A 21,022-nucleotide genomic window follows, 5' to 3' on the forward strand; every position below is an offset into this window, starting at 1 on the left:
ACTTTTTTAAAGATGACTCTTTCTCTATTATAAAAAAGGACCCGACTCAATCATTGCAGAAATAATTGAAACAAACATTGAAAACATCTTCTTTCCTCTTTAACGATTACGAGAAGCAGAAATTAATTAGCATGAACCCTGGTCTTCCTACCGCCAAAGCTCTGCCAAAAATCCACAAGGCCGGAGTCCCCATTAGACCAATTATCAATTGCAGACCTGGCCCCCTTTACAAATTAGCGCAGTATATTCAAAAATTCTTAAAACAACATTACAGATTCACTGCAAATAAAGCCATAAAGAATTCCATAGAATTCACTAAAGAATTAATTAAATTTCGATTACAGGATCACCACACAATGCATTCTTTTGATATAGTAAATATGTTCCCTAATATCAAAACTAATAAATTGCTTCCCATTGTAGCTAAGAATTTGAAAGAATACAGCCGCTTAAGCAAACTTGAAATTGACGAATTCATGGCGATTTTAAAATTACTGATCAATAACAACTATTTCACGTTCGATCAAACCATTTATAAACAGAATGGCCTTGCAATGGGATCTCCGGTCTCAGGAATTTTGGCAGAGATTTATTTGGATTTCTTCGAGGACACACAAATAATTATTAATGAAAAATTCAAAAATGTTCTATTTTGGTCTAGGTATGTAGATGATGCATTTGTTATCCTGGATGAAAGCATAACCAACGCATCTATGACTCTTAGTAATCTTAACACGATAGATACGGATATAAAATTTGCTTTAGAATCCGAAATAGATAAATCCATTAATTATCTGGACCTAAAGATCAATAGGCATGCCTCTTCATTTTCTTTTAGTATTTACAGAAAACCCACACAAACTGTAGCCACAATACGAAATGATTCGATACACCCCTCAGCTCACAAATGTGCGTCTTATAACAGCTTGGTGAATCGCGCTTTAAACATACCAATGTCCAAACAAAACTTGGACAAGGAACTAAATATCATTCGAGCTATGGCTAAAGCCAACGGTTTTAAAGAGAATTTCATAGAACGAATAATAAACAAATTCAAATATCGCCCTCAAACGAGCCTGATGAAAAATAAACCAGAAGCTAAGGAAATCGCAACCTTCACGTTTAATAAAGATGTACATAGAATTACAAATATTTTCAAGAAACGTAACATCAGGATCGCATTCAAGACAGATAATAGAAGTACAACAGTTTTACATAATGCTTCAGTTGTCAACAAAATCAACCCATATTCTAAATCAGGGGTATATAGATTTGAATGTAATGACTGTTCAAGCGGATACATAGGACAAACTGGGCGCAGCTTCAACGTCAGATATCAGGAACATCTTAACGCTATAAAATATCACAGATTCTCAGCGGTAGGTCAACATATTCATGAGTACAAACATAAGTTCACAGACATTGATAAAGACCTCGAGATCATGGAAATACTTTCTAAAGGACAGAAGCTTGACATTACTGAAGCATGTCTAATACATATTGACCAATACTATAACGCTAACCTTAATCTAAATGAAATTTCGAAAAAAACCCAAGGTACTGTTTGACATTTTGATTCTATTACTTAACAAGCTAAAAATTCCAGAAAATTCAAATGCGTTCCGAATGCTACGTAACAACTTTGCGTACTATTGTCTTCGTCCACAACGCCCCCCAGACCCTCTCCTAAAAGTTTATGTTTCTAGAAACATCCCCTTTGCCGCCCCTACTTCTCCTTCACTAGCGCTGCGTCACACAGCACAAGATACTAGCACACACACTCATCACGCGGTAGCCGTCACGCGAAGTACACAGCTGTAGAGGTGAGTCAACCGTATCAACAGTTAGATTTAATCAGCTTCTTTATCTATTTTCTCGCTTTTTAATATTGGGTTTCATCATTGCAGGGTTCCCATTGAACTGAGAAGATAATTCCGTATAACAACTGTAGGACAAATTACAGTTCCAACCACGCACAAAGCAATAAAAATACGAAGTTTTAGTACTTAACAAATATAAGAAGACGGCTCATTTTTCAACAATTACATATAATGAATTTCATCCAACAAAAACAGCTAATATACAAAGGAAATGAACATTTTTAACATCAAATAGACTACATGCAATTTTAATTCCTCGATATTAAGTGTGCATTCTAATTAGACAGCGCGAGAGCATAGGATTTCAGACATTAAAGAATGTTTAAGACAAATCATCAACCAGATGAAAAAATTTTAGAATTATGACTTACAAGAATTTTCTTGTTACATATTAGGGAAATTTAATATAACATAATAGATGTTTAGGATTTAATCAATAAATATTCTGTTGTAAATATGTATATGTATGAATTAATTATGACAATATTTTGTTTAATATTTAATATTTATATCGCCAAGTTTTTTCACATTTTCTAAATCAGCTGATGATGGTGACTTAATAGAGCACCGAAACATGTACTGTAATATTAAATAATGTTGTAAATATCATCCAACAACATTGTATTAGTATTGAAAAGGTGGAACTTGATAGACTTTAAATTATTGTAAAATCGCAGTATCAAGCTGCATGTCAAAAGTTCACACGTTGAGTCAATGTGCCCAAAAAAAAAAAAAAAAAACTTGTTGGGGCTAGAGCAATAAACAGCTCAATCTTTATAATGAAAGAGAAATGTGCCTCCTTGAATACTCCTGTTAGAGGATAAGAAAAAGCAAAGTTGATAGACTATTACAGATGCCAATTTCGTATGTTGTGGTAAGACAACAGCCCTCTTAAATGGCTGTTCAACTGCCTATAGTCTATTTAACTGGCTGAAGGAGTGAAAGTCGAATGCATTACGATAAGATAACAGTCTTCCTTAAGTAGTTGTGGGAACAAGGAAAAAGCATTCGGTTGTCTATAGAGGTATTTATCTTGCGTGAAGGAGCAAAAGTCGAAGGTATATCGACGCTGATAGAGCTCTTTCCATAACTGATTTACATCTTTACAGTCGAAAGGATTCACACCAAAGAGCTCCATAACTGATTTACATCTTTACAGACGAAAGGATTCACACCTACAGGATGTAAGGTTTCTTGGTCATCAGCTGGACTTTCATTCAACAGTTCATCGAATTATTGGGCCCATCTTTCTAGTATTGCTTCCTCACTGCCCAATATCATGCCATCTTTACCTCTACACAAATTTTTTTCTAGGCTGGAAATTCTTACGACTTTTATTCAACTTTTGATAGAAAACTCTCACATCATTCATCTCTTTCAACCATCCCATTTCTTTCAGTTATTTCCTCTCATACTGTCTTTTTTTCTTCTTGTGCAATCTCTTTTCTTCTCTTCTGGAACTATATTCTTCTACTGTTTTTCTCTTCTTTCTTTCTTAAAGACACACTATTAGAAACTGCAAATGAAGTTTTAGGAAAGGAAGAGAAAGTTACGTACAACAATTGGTTTGATGAAAAGTGTGCACAAGCAACTACCTTAAAAAATGAGGCATAGACGAGAACGCAACAAAGGAACCACACCCGAAACAACCAATTCAAAATATTAAAATCAGAGAAGAGCTAAATATAGAACTGTTAGTACAGAACATACAGAAAGCATGACTGAGATGGTGTGGACATGTAAAAAGATAGGGAAAAGAATGGGTTAATTCGAAACCACGTAATTCGAAGTCCGATTTTTTAGTCCGAACGACTTCGAATTAACGAGGTTTTACTGTAATAGAAACACAGTTGCAGGAAGAACAATATGGCTTTAGACTGAATAGATCAACAATAGACTTGATATTTACAGTGCGAACGATAATGGAAAAACATCTGGAAAGGAACAAGGAAATAATCTTCATTTTTTTTGGATTTGGAAAAAGGTTATGATACAGTTAAGAGAAAACATGTATGGACTGCCTACTGAAAAGGAATGTACCAAAATCATTAATTAACAAGATAAAAATGTTGTATCATGAGAGTAAAAGCAGTGTACAAGTGGGGAGTGGTGACTCTAAAACATTTTATACGAAAAAGAGGTCTCAAGCAAGGAAGTACACTGTTGCCATTATTGTTTATTATACTGATGGATGAAATCATAAAACGTGTAAAACAGAGTATCAGTAGTGATGAAGTGAATGCTTTGGTAGATGATGTGGAGATTTGGGGAAAGGGAGAAAAGGAAGTACAAAGGAGATTGGACATTTGGAATGAAAATCTGAAGGAGTTTGGAATGGTAATTAGTAAAAAGAAAACTGTAGTCATGCACTGTGGAAAAGAGAAGCCAGGTGAACATAGATGGAGAACGGTTAGAGAATGCAGATCCAAGCAGTAGAAATGAAATTTTTAAGAACATCGGTTAAAAAGACAGGAAGAGAGAGAATTCAAAATATTAAAATCAGAGAAGAGCTAAATATAGAACTGTTAGTACAGAACATACAGAAAGCAAGACTGAGATGGTGTGGACATGTAAAAAGAAAGGGAAAAGAATAGGTAGCAAGAAGGGAATTGGAAAGAGACCAGTTGGAAGACCACGAAGAAGGTGGATGGATCAGATTTGGAAGGACATTAGAAAAGCTGGATTGAATGTGGCAGAAGTAATGGAGCAGGAAAAGTGGAAGGATAGAAAGGAGTGGAGGAGGCTTGTTAACTACAGCCAAGCAACTGGAGTGGGACATTGATGATGATGATGATGATTTCTTTTCTTAACTTTACGCCGCACCGACACAGATAGGTCTTATGGCGACGATGGGATAGGAAAGGTCTAGGAATGGGAAGGAAGCAGCTGTAGCCTTAATTAAGATACAGCCCCAGCAGCCTGTATTGATGCATATTACATTTTCTTAATGAAAAAAATCTTATTGCCCACCTAATCAATACAATATGTTTTTTACTAGTGGCTATTCACTTTGTACATATGTTCATTATGAAAATGAGGCTCAAATCTACTACATATTATTAGTAGTCCTATTAATAAATAGTGTGCATCTACATATATTCTTAAGTAATCTGAAATATTCTAAATATACTTTAAAATTTGCTATTAATCAAAGTTTTCTGATTCTTGCCCCTCAGCAACCTGAAATGCTAAGTATGCACCTTCTTCTTGGAGATACTGTTCTCGGATTTCCTTCACTACAAAGATGGTATAACTTTGATCTTCTCTCTTCCTATAGGAGTCCTTGAATTGACCCAGTACACAAACTTACAAAAGGCTACAGACCACCTGTTAGCATTAGTTTTCATAGCTAGGTCTTTCTCTCACTTACAGTATATTTGTTTTATCAATTTGAAGACAAAGTGTGTTATTTAACATACTGTAATTTAGGACAACATTAGGAAAGTCCTCGTGCAAAACAACACACATCACAATTCCGCACATTTCATTTACTGTTTCACTCTTTTCTCTTTAGCGGCAATGGCATCGCTTCACAATGTTTGCACTTACACCAGTCAGTGTTTCCCTGTCTTTCCAAAATAACAGATGCCTGTGGTTCGTTTTCTGGTTGAGATGTTGTGCATCGCTAATATGTACATGATTATTCATTCCACACAATGTGCTGATACTGAGAAACACTCATAGACATATGGAAGTGGCGTGCGATATCATGTAGTCAGACAACAGTGATGTCATGCTGTCCCCTGCCTAAAAATTTTCTTATCTCGCAATCTAATGAAGATTTTCAAGTTCAGATTTCGGCATTCCACTCTCCTACATGAAATCTAACTGGATTAATTAGAAGCGAAAAATCAATTTTCATGAGTTTCCTGGGCCTTTCAGCTTGCAACTGTCCAGCTTCCATTCGCCCAATCGCTCTGCACCACAGGGAGTCGTTCGAGCATCTTCTCTGTAGGTATAGATGCTGATTTCCACGTTGTTGTTTGAGTCATCCGCCCACAGACTGGTTTGATGTAGCTCTCCGCGCCCCCCTATATTGTGCTAACCTTTTCAATTCTACGTAACTACTGCATCCTACATCTGAAATATTTGTCCCGAATGAGTAAATTTATAATACGAATATAAATGGTCCGTTATTGGACATTATAAATTTCCCAGCCCGGTTTCCAGCGTTTCGCCCTCGAGTGCTAGGTTGGGCTCATCAGTTGGTACCTAGCACACCTACCAAGACGCGTAAAGAGACAAAATCTCTCATAGCGCATTGGCACTGCCAGTGGCCCCAAGTAGCCTACGCAGTGGCCTCCATGGTATGCACTAACCAGCGTCTTGGTAGGTGTGCTAGGTACCAACTGATGAGCCCAACCTAGCACACGAGGGCGAAACGCTGGAAACCGGGAATGAGTTGGCTGGAAAATTTATAATGTCCAATAACGGACCATTTATATTGGTATCATTTTCTCTGTGCCATAGCTGAATGTTTACAAACTGAACATGGAAGCTGGGCAAATACGGCAATACACACTACGTACACCCACTGACAGGGACACTCATGTCCTTGCTTTCATGGTTGTACAAAGACAGGCGTGTCATCTGCCAGGTAGAATATTAATGCATTCGTTTACATGTTACTATCAAAAGAATGCATTACGTAGTCAAATGGGCATAGCGAGAAATATTTCTGTTTGTTGTTGTTTTAATTTCAGACACTAGCGTATATGTATAATTGAAGAACTGAAAATCCCTATAGAGTTAACTCGACTGCCCTCCGGTTGTCCAAACTGTGTCTAATTTGGGATAGTATGTCCCATATGGCATTACGAATCACAAAAACTGGGCAACCTGGCTGAGCAGTTTGGATCACGTCACTGTGGGCAGGCATTCGGGAAATGATGGATTTGAACCTCACTGTCAGCAGCTCCAAGATGATTTTTTGTGGTTTCCCTATTTTAACTCAGGCAAATCTGTGGCTGTACCTTAAAAGTGACGATCGCTTCCTTCCTTCCTTCCTTCCTTCCTTCCTTCCTTCCTTCCTTCCTTCCTTCCTTCCTTCCTTCCTTCCTTCCTTCGCAGTCCTATCCCAATGTTGCCATAAGACCAGCTGGTGCAATAAAAAGGAATCTTGACAACTATATAGCAGTAAGTCTCAGGATGGTTATTGAAATTTTTAACTAATCAGAGACGCAAATCATAAAGTGACATAAAATCATTACCCTGATTTCTGTTGACATAAACTCATTAGTACTGGGTGAGTTGGCTGTGTGGTTAGGGGAGCACAGCTGTGAGCTTGCATCCGGGAGATATTGGGTTCAAACTCCATAGTCGGTAGCCCTGAAGATGGTTTTCTGTGGTTTCCCATTTTCACACCAGGCAAATTCTGGGGATGTACCCTAATTGAGGCCATGGCCGCTTCCTTCCCACTCCTAGGCCTTTCCTATCGCATTGTCGCTGTATGACCTACTCGTGTCGGTGTGATGTAAAGCAAGTTGTAAAAATTTTAAAAAACTTGTTAGTGCCCCTGTACATTTCCTGGGTTTCTCTAATGTGGTAAGCTTTAAGATATACAACCAGCCTGCAAGAAGGAAATATGTTTAAAAGTCTCCCTCCCTTACTGCTTATTGAAGAAAGAAAGAAAGAAAGAAAGGAAGGAAGGAAGGATAGAAACAGGGTAAGCAAGTTCTTGATCTTGAACTTTTGAAAATCACAACAAATCATATAATTAAGCTTCATCTCCCCTTTTAAGAATATGGGTGTAATAATGAACATATCAAAGGCAGAAATGTATAAAATTAAAGTGAGAGAGAGAGAGAGAGAGAGAGAGTGTATGTTTTTCTTTCCTTAATTCCTCAATTCCTCAGAGAGCTTTAAATATGACTTGATTATGAATATCGTGATTTATTTCGCACTAGCTGATGTACCCGTGCTTCGCTGCGGAATTCTACATTGTATACGGAATTCTAGTGTACACGTTGTGAGCAAGATTGTATTAAATTGCATAGCTCTTAGTGTTACCCTAGAAACGCAATGGGGAAGTCGCCGGACATCTTTTCTCATATGAACACTGAGTTAGGGAATTTTCACTGTAATAGTAGACCTGCTTGCATACCATCAGTCACAATCAGGTTGGAGAGTTTTCATTATAATGGTAGACATCAGTCACCACCTGCCTTTTTACATCCTCAGAAAGACTGTCTTAGTGGTTTTTCCCAACTGAAATGAACATACATAACAATGACGTCAGCAGAAATGGCGCGATTAAAAGCAATGCTTCCATAAGAAATACTCGATCAAATGAAACACCACACATTTTCTCACTTTTAACGAACAGGACTACACTGCCATTCTAACAGTCCAAAGTTCCAGAGCTGGAATGACCAAGCCGCAGACAGCCGTGATTCGTGAACACCCTTTGTCTTTTTTCAGTGGGGAGAGGTTCGAATAGTGGAGACTCCCAGGGCAAAAACTATGCCCTTTTACAAATCTGTTTCCTAGGAGTAACTGATGAGTTGGAAAATATCAATTCACTACACTGGCGGCGGAAAAATCTGACTCGGAGGCAAATTTTTCCTCCAAGCCAGAGGAGAAACCCCCTCTTCACTGATAATTTGGAATAAAATGTATGTAGAATTTAATAAAAGTGAAGAGGAAGAAGGTTTTCTTAAGAAACGGCTCTTTACAGAGTTGAATTTTGAGTTATTTAGTGAATTGTGGTGCTAGAATTTGGAATAGGCCTACAATGTTATTCTACACCAGGTACTACTACTACTACTACTACTACTACTACTACTACTACTACTACGTCAGCCTCTGCCTTAGACTGCTCATTCAAAACTGCGTCAGAGTACGGATCGAATAACTGGAATACTATGAAGAACCAGTGTGTTACGTACCAGCTGCATCAGAAAATGTTCGAACCAGAGGAATTGCATGCTAAAGGAGAAAGTTTTCTATCTCCCCGGCTATTTCCTGCCAATATTCAGTCAGGTTGTTATACTCGGTACGCAGGAGTAATCCCATCTATCGGATATGAGATTCTGCATAAGTGAAAAATGACATCACAACAAACAACGGTCATAATGTTATTGTTGATCAATGTTATGCGTTTTCGATATTGTAGGCCTTCACATTTAGTTTATTCCGACTCTGAAATACCACTCATCATAGTCGGTATGGTAAAACTGAATAAAACATAAATGATCGAACATTGTATTCTCTGTAACTTTTGTTATGTAGTACGTTTTGATAGGACCAAAGACATAGGTACTTAAAAATTAAATTTTAGGCGCCTTCCCCTAAACTACAATTTCATCCAGGGTGAATAAAATGGTTCACAGCTTAGACTGTAGTTTCTTATTCCCCAAATCTATATATCGATTTTCATTAAATTCTGTTAACCCATTTTCTCGTTGCTCGGCATTGATATGGACTTAGCAACAAAAATACAAATTCATGAATATCTGTTATCGTAGCCGGTATGGAGAAAATTTATAAGACATAAATGGTCGGAAATGTAATTTTATATATAATTTGGTTATGTAGTATTTATCGGTATGACCACTAATAATATAAATATTTGAGAATTAAATTTTAGGCCTTCCCCTAAACTACCATTTCATTCAGCGTGGATAAAATGATTTATAGCCTAGATTGTAGTGGCTCATTCTCCGACTTTGTATACCAGTTTTCAATGAGATAGGACCTCTAATGATATTAAATTTTAGGCCTTCCACTAAACTAACATTTCACACAGCGTGAATAAAATTATTTATTGCGTAGATTGTAGCTACTTATTCCCCGACTTTGCATACCAATTTTTATTAAAATAGGTATGTAGATGATGCGTTTGTTATCCTGGATGAAAGCATAACCAACGCATCTTCGACTCTTAGTAATCTTAACACGATAGATACGGATATAAAATTTACTTTAGAATCCGAAATAGATAAATCCATTAATTATCTGGACCTAAAGATCAATAGGCATGCCTCTTCATTTTCTTTTAGTATTTACAGAAAACCCACACAAACTGTAGCCACAATACGAAATGATTCGATACACCCCTCAGCTCACAAATGCGCGTCTTATAACAGCTTGGTGAATCGCGCTTTAAACATACCAATGTCCAAACAAAACTTGGACAAGGAACTAAATATCATTCGAGCTATGGCTAAAGCCAACGGTTTTAAAGAGAATTTCATAGAACGAATAATAAACAAATTCAAATATCGCCCTCAAACGAGCCTGATGAAAAATAAACCAGAAGCTAAGGAAATCGCAACCTTCACGTTTAATAAAGATGTATATAGAATTACAAATATTTTCAAGAAACGTAACATCAGGATCGCATTCAAGACAGATAATAGAAGTACAACAGTTTTACATAATGCTTCAGTTGTCAACAAAATCAACCCATATTCTAAATCAGAGGTATATAGATTTGAATGTAATGAATGTTCAAGCGGATACATAGGACAAACTGGGCGCAGCTTCAACGTCAGATATCAGGAACACCTTAACGCTATAAAATATCACAGATTCTCAGCGGTAGGTCAACATATTCATGAGTACAAACATAAGTTCACAGACATTGATAAAGACCTCGAGATCATGGAAATACTTTCTAAAGGACAGAAGCTTGACATTACTGAAGCATGTCTAATACATATTGACCAATACTATAACGCTAACCTTAATCTAAATGAAATTTCGAAAAAACCCAAGGTACTGTTTGACATTTTGATTCTATTACTTAACAAGCTAAAAATTCCAGAAAATTCAAATGCGTTCCGAATGCTACGTAACAACTTTGCGTACTATTGTCTTCGTCCACAATGCCCGCCGGACCCTCTCCTAAACGTTTATGTTTCTAGAAACATCCCCTTTGCCGCCCCTACTTCTCCATCACTAGCGCTGCGTCACACAGCACAAGATACTAGCACACACACTCATCACGCGGTAGCCGTCACGCGAAGTACACAGCTGTAGAGGTGAGTCAACCGTATCAACAGTTAGATTTAATCAGCTTCTTTATCTATTTTCTCGCTTTTTAATATTGGGTTTCATCATTGCAGGGTTCCCATTGAACTGAGAAGATAATTCCGTATAACAACTGTAGGACAAATTACAGTTCCAACCACGCACAAAGCAATAAAAATACGAAGTTTTAGTACTTAACAAATATAAGAAGACGGCTCATTTTTCAACAATTATATATAATGAATTTCATCCAACAAAAACAGCTAATATACAAAGGAAATGAACATTTTTAACATCAAATAGACTACATGCAATTTTAATTCCTCGATTTTAAGTGTGCATTCTAATTAGATAGCACGAGAGCATAGGATTTCAGACATCAAAGAATGTTTAAGACAAATCATCAACCAGATGAAAAAATTTTAGAATTATGACTTACAAGAATTTTCTTGTTACATATTAGGGAAATTTAATATAACATAATAGATGTTTAGGATTTAATCAATAAATATTCTGTTGTAAATATGTATATGTATGAATTAATTATGACAATATTTTGTTTAATATTTAATATTTATATCGCCAAGTTTTTTCACATTTTCTATACAGCTGATGATGGTGACTTAATAGAGAACCGAAACATGTACTGTAATAATAAATAATGTTGTAAATATCATCCAACAACATTGTATTAGTATTGAAAAGGTGGAACTTGATAGACTTTAAATTATTGTAAAATTGCAGTATCAAGCTGCATGTCAAAAGTTCACACGTTGAGTCAATGCGCCCAAAAAAAAAAAAAAAAACTTGTTGGGGCTAGAGCAATAAACAGCTCAATCTTTATAATGAAAGAGAAATGTGCCTCCTTGAATACTCCTGTTAGAGGATAAGAAAAAGCAAAGTTGATAGACTATTACAGATGCCAATTTCGTATGTTGTGGTAAGACAACAGCCCTCTTAAATGGCTGTTCAACTGCCTATAGTCTATTTAACTGGCTGAAGGAGTGAAAGTCGAATGCATTACGATAAGATAACAGTCTTCCTTAAGTAGTTGTGGGAACAAGGAAAAAACCTTCGGTTGTCTATAGAGGTATTTATCTTGCGTGAAGGAGCAAAAGTCGAAGGTATATCGACGCTGATAGAGCTCTTTCCATAACTGATTTACATCTTTACAGTCGAAAGGATTCACACCAAAGAGCTCCATAACTGATTTACATCTTTACAGACGAAAGGATTCACACCTACAGGATGTAAGGTTTCTTGGTCATCAGCTGGACTTTCATTCAACAGTTCATCGAATTATTGTTCCCATCTTTCTAGTATTGCTTCCTCACTGCCCAATATCATGCCATCTTTACCTCTACACAAATTTTTTTCTAGGCTGGAAATTCTTACGACTTTTATTCAACTTTTGATAGAAAACTCTCACATCATTCATCTCTTTCAACCATCCCATTTCTTTCAATTATTTCCTCTCATACTGTCTTTTTTTCTTCTTGTGCAATCTCTTTTCTTCTCTTCTGGAACTATATTCTTCTACTGTTTTTCTCTTCTTTCTTTCTTAAAGACACACTATTAGAAACTGCAAATGAAGTTTTAGGAAAGGAAGAGAAAGTTACGTACAACAATTGGTTTGATGAAAAGTGTGCACAAGCAACTACCTTAAAAAATGAGGCATAGACGAGAACGCAACAAAGGAACCACACCCGAAACAACCAATTCAAAATATTAAAATCAGAGAAGAGCTAAATATAGAACTGTTAGTACAGAACATACAGAAAGCATGACTGAGATGGTGTGGACATGTAAAAAGAAAGGGAAAAGAATGGGTTAATTCGAAACCACGTAATTCGAAGTCCGATTTTTTAGTCCGAACGACTTCGAATTAACGAGGTTTTACTGTAATAGAAACACAGTTGCAGGAAGAACAATATGGCTTTAGACTGAATAGATCAACAATAGACTTGATATTTACAGTGCGAACGATAATGGAAAAACATCTGGAAAGGAACAAGGAAATAATCTTCATTTTTTTTGGATTTGGAAAAAGGTTATGATACAGTTAAGAGAAAACATGTATGGACTGCCTACTGAAAAGGACTGTACCAAAATCATTAATTAACAAGATAAAAATGTTGTATCATGAGAGTAAAAGCAGTGTACAAGTGGGGAGTGGTGACTCTAAAAACTGTAGTCATGCACTGTGGAAAAGAGAAAAAGAGAAGCCAGGTGAACATAGATGGAGAACGGTTAGAGAATGCAGATCCAAGCAGTAGAAATGAAATTTTTAAGAACATCGGTTAAAAAGACAGGAAGAGAGAGAATTCAAAATATTAAAATCAGAGAAGAGCTAAATATAGAACTGTTAGTACAGAACATACAGAAAGCAAGACTGAGATGGTGTGGACATGTAAAAAGAAAGGGAAAAGAATGGGTAGCAAGAAGGGAATTGGAAAAAGACCAGTTGGAAGACCACGAAGAAGGTGGATGGATCAGATTTGGAAGGACATTAGAAAAGCTGGATTGAATGTGGCAGAAGTAATGGAGCAGGAAAAGTAGAAGGATAGAAAGGAGTGGAGGAGGCTTGTTAACTACAGCCAATCAACTGGAGTGGGACATTGATGATGATGATTTCTTTTCTTAACTTTACGCCGCACCGACACAGATAGGTCTTATGGCGACGATGGGATAGGAAAGGTCTAGGAATGGGAAGGAAGCAGCTGTAGCCTTAATTAAGATACAGCCCCAGCAGCCTGTATTGATGCATATTACATTTTCTTAATGAAAAAAATCTTATTGCCCACCTAATCAATACAATATGTTTTTTACTAGTGGCTATTCACTTTGTACATATGTTCATTATGAAAATGAGGCTCAAATCTACTACATATTATTAGTAGTCCTATTAATAAATAGTGTGCATCTACATATATTCTTAAGTAATCTGAAATATTCTAAATATACTTTAAAATTTACTATTAATCAAAGTTTTCTGATTCTTGCCCCTCAGCAACCTGAAATGCTAAGTATGCACCTTCTTCTTGGAGATACTGTTCTCGGATTTCCTTCACTACAAAGATGGTATAACTTTGATCTTCTCTCTTCCTATAGGAGTCCATGAATTGACCCAGTACACAAACTTACAAAAGGCTACAGACCACCTGTTAGCATTAGTTTTCATAGCTAGGTCTTTCTCTCACTTACAGTATATTTGTTTTATCAATTTGAAGACAAAGTGTGTTATTTAACATACTGTAATTTAGGACAACATTAGGAAAGTCCTCGTGCAAAACAACACACATCACAATTCCGCACATTTCATTTACTGTTTCACTCTTTTCTCTTTAGCGACAATGGCATCGCTTCACAATGTTTGCACTTACACCAGGCAGTGTTTCCCTGTCTTTCCAAAATAACAGATTCTTTCAGATTTCATCAGTACTCTCACCATTCGGCAAATTGGTCAGGGCCTCATTAAGCAAGTTAGCATATCTCTGTTCAGTTTCGGGCTCCTTCAACCAATCACTGTTGAACTTTCTTGCATTGGATCCATGTACCTTTCTCGCATTAGATATTCGGTTTCTGATAGTTGCTTCCACAAGTTAGTGATCAGAGTCAATATGGGTCCCCCTATAACTATCAAGTTAGAGAAATGTCTTGCATCTATTAGGAGGTGGTCAATTTGGTTAAAAGTACTTCCGACTGGAGATTTCCATGTCATTTTATGTATGTCCTTGTGATTAAAAGTTGTACTTCCCATACCATATTTCTTGAAGATGCAAATTGTACAAGCCTGATTCCATTATCATTAGAAATATCATGCAAGCTATATTTTTCAGTACAAGGCTTGTATTCGTCTTCGCTTCCTAACTTCGTATTCATATGCCCAAAGATTATTTTACAGTCTGCTCTTGGGCACTCGTTATAAATATCATCTAATTCATCATAAAATGAATCTTTATCTTCGTTGCTCTTCTCTTCAGTTGGAACATGTACACAGATAAGACTCTAATTGAAGAACTTCCCTCTAATTCTAAGTCTGCACATTGTATGTGATTTTGCCCACAAATCCATGATAAGATGTTTTATCTGCATATTGACAACAAAACCAGTACCAAACATGTGATCCATCATGTGGCAACTATAGAATATCATGTGATTCTTTCTCTGTATCACTCTTTCACCAATCCATCTCACTTCTTGAATAGCAGTAATATCTAATCGATACTCATCGAGCTGATCAAGCTACTTTCTTAGGTTTCTAGCTTGGTAAAGAGTTAAAACATTCCACGAACCAATTCTCAAGTCCTTTAAACGTTTGCGAGGTCACCTTAAAGAGGTCAGGCTGGTTATTTCTTCTTCAGATTTTGTAACGAGAGTTTTTTTACTGATTGGGTTGTCAGTCCAACACCATCTGCTATCAATCCTGGAGGACCTCTGTTTTCTTTTGGGGTTGTCTCCCTTAGCTGGTTGGTCCCCATTTTGAAGCGTCAGGCACTCGCTTTTTCGCCCTTGACTTAGCCAGCTACACACAGTGTACCCATTGCCCAGGGGCCACGGCATGGACATGCATGTATCAGACTTGGTAGGAATACCGGTAAATGGCATTTCCTGTGTTTTATTGGTACACTTCCACCAGCAAGAAGTGAACCCACAGGACCACATACTACCCCTTTGATCCCCGAATTACTAACCTACTCTGAAATTTGTTATGAAGGTACTTCTGTTACTATATCTAGATTAGAAGTCCATGATTACTTGTATTAATAATGCAATGGTAGACACTTATATAATACCTTAGAACAAAATGAAATTGCTACAACAACCCTGCATAGGATTCCTTACTAAAACATTTGCACGACCTTAAGAAACAACCAATATTAGGCACTAAGAGATGCTTAGAAAGTAAATGTCTTGACAGCCAGTAGTTGTACACTGACAAATTATTTCACCTTGCCTCAGATGGAAATTGTCAAATACAAAACAAATCTAACAAATACAGTGCTCTCATTTTACGAGGAAACTTTGGATCATTCTGGGGATGACCAGCTTCAGGCGAAGACACACTGAGCACAAGGCTTAGTACACCACATGAACATTAGCAACAGAGCCCACCAAAAATAATTTTTCACACATTTACTTTTTTCCTTAGGTAAAGAACATATCCTACCCAGGGTCTACCTTAAATCCCATCACATAATCCATTATTGTGACTAGGTTTAACTGACCGTCTGATGAGACTGCCATCTTGTTCATCCACAGGCTTGAGACTAGTCTCAGGCTTGGTGTGTCTTCACACTGCTAGAAAACAACTGTGCAATGCGCCAAGTGTAGTGCTCCATGCACAAGATAGTTCAAAAATAATACTAACAATGAAAGTTCACATAATGTGCATAAAGTAAACCTTTCATCAGTTACCAGTACAGAATTATACAAGCAATTCCAGACGCTGGCTCCAACTTACATGATACCTATCGAATTGCTTGCCACACCTCACACAAACGCACGTCATGATAGGCCTTTATGCTACACATCGTGTGCTGGAACCCATGGATGGAGAGCCTCGTCATTAAGTGACATAGCTAATATCCAGCTTTTGTCCATTCATCATGATTTCAGTTGAGTAAAACTCTCTCCATATATTGGCTTTCTTGGATCACAGTTATTGGGTCAGTTGCATATATACAGGCATTGCTTGAAGTAACAATTTTACTCTCTGCTCTTCCACATAGAATACTTCTCTAGACAACTTGTACACAAGTAAAAGGAGAGACCTAGTTTTAAATAAGTTGCCTTCAACCTCTCAAACCTTTCTAGCTTTTTCTGTCTCAGATATTCCTAAATAGTTTCTAAGCCATATGTTGCTACTGGGCTGACTTTTAGATGGAAAAGTGTAATGGCTGTTAGTAAAGACAAACTGTTTAGGTGCTTAACATCAATTATTGTTTATATGGCTACGTTTAAATGGTCATTCATATGGAAAGTAAATACGTTGCCACTGGTTTGAAAGATGAATGTGCTGAAGTGTGTTTTCAATTAAAACAACACTCTTTTTGAGGTACTAACATAGTCCTCTTTCGGGGTTTAATTTTCTGTAATTATAGTTGCAGAATCAATTCCTAGTATGCTCTGTTGGCATTTAAAATTGATTAAATACAGAGGCCTAAACCGACATATCTCAACACTATGCGACACCTCCCCACATCAGCAGAGACTTTTGGCAATTCTTAGATGGCTGTTTCCTGAATCAGTGGATTGGTTCGCAAGATGTAGAATAATTGAAGGGGTGCTAATATTTATTAATGTTATTTATTTGAAAAGAGATAGCAATAGTCATAATTGTTGTTGTTTATTTTCTTGCAGTCCTCAGTAATATATGTCCACAGTATTAATGACCAGAGTATGGTGCCAGTTCCTGGAGATGTGGTCACAGCAAAGGTGAGCTTGTCTTCTTGCATTGCTGAAATATTATTGTATTTGGATTGTAAGCAAACCTAATTAACCTTTCACATTTCAGGTAACAATTGTCAATCAACGTTTCTGCAAATGTATAATCAAATGCATCAAAGACACAGTATTGTCTCGTCCTTATCGAGCAATGCTACGAAAGGAAGACGTTCGTGCCACAGAGAAGGATAGAGTCGAGATGTATAAATGTTTCCGGCCGGGTGATATCATCTTAGCCAAAGTTGTATCCTTTAATGATGAATTTTGGTTTTGGAAAAAAATACAAGGTTTTAAGTGTAAAAATGGGAATATTTTATTATGGTATAAAGAAAATTATATGTAACATAATCCTTTACTTTTGTCCTTGATGTTCTAGTACCACTATAAATGGATCATAGATTACAGAGCCTAAAGTGTTTTGAAATGGCAATAATATTAACACTCTTTAAATCAGCTTATAGTTACGTACTGGCCTTTTGTAAGGAGAGTTTGTTGACCTTCAGACGCATGCTAACTAATGTGCTACGAGAAAAAAGGGGGAAGGAAACATGTTTATTTTTGTGGTAGTGGTGAACCAGTCCAGCAAGCTGTTACGAAGTTAACATTTGATGGTGGTGTAAGATCAATCCTCAGTCTGTCCTTATCTAGTTGTCAACTTATTAAATAATGAAGTGTTTACTGATGCTGAATTAGCTGATATTCGTCTGATCTATGGAGCTGCTGGCAAATCTACAAATAGAGCAAGATAAATGTATTGTTAGAGATACCCAAACCATCACACAGCCAACATTACTATGTACCAGAGACTCTGGAACACAGGTTGACTTCAACCACAAGCTGAGGGTCATGCAAACTGCACAAAAATTGGCCTGCAAAGAAATATATAATTTTATACATTCTCAAAACTTCAGGATATTCATAAACTGTGGTGGCCGAAGAGATGATACTTGGAATCTTAGCATCTACACAATATATTCATGCTATTTTAAACAAGAGGATTTTGAAAGAAAGTCATCTTTTATGATGGCCAATTTTTGTGTGGTTGAGTGTACATTTATTGTGCCCCTATTACCACCAAAGGGTCCAACATCTCTGTGAAGCAGATCATATAAAAAGAAGAGTTCTGTACCTAAACATTTCACAGGATGACACAAACAGTGGTGAATTTCTATGTCGGATATTGATTACCAATGAGGTGTCCTTTTACCCAGGATGGTAAGCTATGTTTAATATTCATAATACCCACACGTGTACATGTAAATCCCCTCGTAATTCATCAGGGTAATTCAAGAAATCTTTGAGCTGGGGTCATGGCAGATGAGCTGCTGAGATCAGTCGAATTCCTGCAAGAGTAACTGGTAGTAATATTTGGTATCTCCACTTTCTAAAGTCTTCTCTGCTAGAACCTCAAAAAAATTGGTGTGCCAATTACCGATGAAGCAGCTTGAAAACAAATCTGAGATACAATTGCAACTCCTAAGAACTAACAATTTAGTGTACAGGAATGTGATAGATCTTGGCGTTATCAAATAATGGAGGCTTGTTATCAGGCCAACATATGACATTCGAACATTGTCTGAGGAGAAATCGAATGTAGCCAATAGATTAGAAAGTTTGATGTTCCAGTAAGTTCAGAATATCTTGTGATGCTTACTTTTCCATATTAACAGTACAGTTGTGCAGCTGAAAGACCATTGTAATGTATTCTGTCTCTTTAAACTAGCTATAATTTGATCTGTATTAATTACCAATAATTTTCTCACTTTAATTAAGTGTGCTGTAAAAACTGTAATAATTTGTGATTTTATTTTGAAACAACAGATACACATTTTAGTTAAATAATTCAGATGCCCAAATATCTGAAGGCTAAACTTTACAAGAGTGTGTTAAGACCAGTTGCTCTCGTTGGAGTTGAATATCGCCGTTTGACAAGGAAACATGGACAGATCCTCCATGTTGTGGAGATGAGGATGTTATGATGGTCACTGGGGCTGACTTTCGTGGACCATGTCAGAAATGAAGATGTGCAACGTAGACTCGGTGTGGCCCCAATTGCAGAGAAAACAAGAGGTGCTCGACTTCGGTGGTATGGCCGTGTCATGCGAAGCAACGATGATTCAGCAATTAAAACGGCCCTCCAGCTTGACCCAGGTGAACGTCAACCACAAGGAAGACCGCTGAAGCATTGGATTGACTGCCTCATGGAAGATATGCATCTTGTGCGCCTCGACCCTCGAGATGTCCTAGACAGGGCCAAATGGTGAAAATCTAGCTGAATAGCAGACCCCATTTGATGGGAAAAATGCTAGGAAAGAGAGAATTCAGTATTTCTATTACATATTAAAAGTCTCATGTTGGCTCTGTATTGGCATCACTAAACATATACAAATGTAAAAGATCCTCCAATTCAATACATTATTTATTCAGATAAAAGATATTACCTGACAGCAAACACTAGTACATGTTTCGTCCACTTTTTGGACATCTTCAATTAAATACCATCAGTACTAAACCATTTACACTGAATTATTAAAGAGAACAATGGTATTAAAATCCATGGTGAAACTAGTACATGACTCATTAAAATCTGGAACGAAACACCAAATTAAAATATGAATAGTAAGTGCATATATCAAGTAGTAAAACATCACACATATTACTGGCAAGCTAATCACTGAAAGTCTTAAAATTGTTCTTTGATGTGTTGATACACAAGGTCTTGATGTAGTGAGAACCAGATTACGTATCGCATATAACAAAGTGCATAAAATATAATTCAAATTAGGTTACATCCTCCTGTAGCGTGGGTCGATCTTATTTTATGTTGTAGTGAACTTCAACGGGGAACCATTGAACCTTTAAATATTGAGATCTTGTTAACGACAACCACATGTAACACGTGAAATGTGTGAGGTTCTCCACTATTCTATTCATATTTTAATTTGGTGTTTTGTTCCAGATTTTAATAATTCATCTCTACTAGTTTCCCCATGAATTTTAATTCCATTGTTTAATTCAGTGAAAGGGACTGTGACAAATTCCATCAACAGCATCTCTTTACTATATTCCTCTAAACATTGAAATTATGCAGAATAAAAATTTCCATATTGAAAATTAATTTGGAGCTCACAAAATATTCAATGTGTTTACCAATATAACAGCAAAGAATTTATCATAGCACTCACATGCAGTGTCATAAGACAGTTCTGTACAAATCTACTAAAAAGAAAAGAAAAGTGCCACATGTTCCTTTATTTAGTTAGTTAGTTAGTTAGTTAGTTAGTTAGTTAGTTAGTTAGTTAGTTAGTTAGTTAGTTAGTTAGTTAGTTAGTTAGTTATTTAAAGTACACTGGTTTTACACCCAATTAAGTACCTTCTTGACATTCAGTAACATTCTGTACATTGAGTTAAAGTTTAACAAAAACAAAATTTAAAATGAACAAACCGAGCTCGATAGCTGCAGTCGCTTAAGTGCGGCCAGTATCCAGTATTCGGGAGATAGTAGGTTCGAACCCCACTGTCGGCAGCCCTGAGAATGGTTTTCCGTGGTTTCCCATTTTCACACCAGGCAAATGCTGGGGCTGTACCTTAATTAAGGCCACGGCCGATTCCTTCCCACTCCCAGCCCTTCCCTGTCCCATCGTCGCCATAAGACTTATCTCTGTCGGTGCGATGTAAAGCAGCTAGCAAAAAAAAAAGAAAAAAAATGAACAAAAACAAAA

The 21,022-nt window shown here is 36.8% G+C and overlaps 1 protein-coding gene across 1 annotated transcript in view; it reads left to right on the forward strand.

The window, feature by feature from the left end:
- The window catches only part of Csl4 (exosome component 1 Csl4), a 120,840-nt gene that overhangs the window by 46,076 nt on the left and 53,742 nt on the right, over positions 1–21,022 (forward strand). The window contains exons 3-4 of the mRNA XM_067151402.2: positions 17,217–17,291; positions 17,371–17,544. Coding sequence (XP_067007503.1) covers positions 17,217–17,291; positions 17,371–17,544 — 249 coding nt within the window. The remainder of the gene's footprint in view (positions 1–17,216; positions 17,292–17,370; positions 17,545–21,022) is intronic.

Source organism: Anabrus simplex, chromosome 7 (genome assembly GCF_040414725.1).
Source record: "Anabrus simplex isolate iqAnaSimp1 chromosome 7, ASM4041472v1, whole genome shotgun sequence".
Lineage (NCBI taxonomy): Eukaryota > Metazoa > Arthropoda > Insecta > Orthoptera > Tettigoniidae > Anabrus > Anabrus simplex.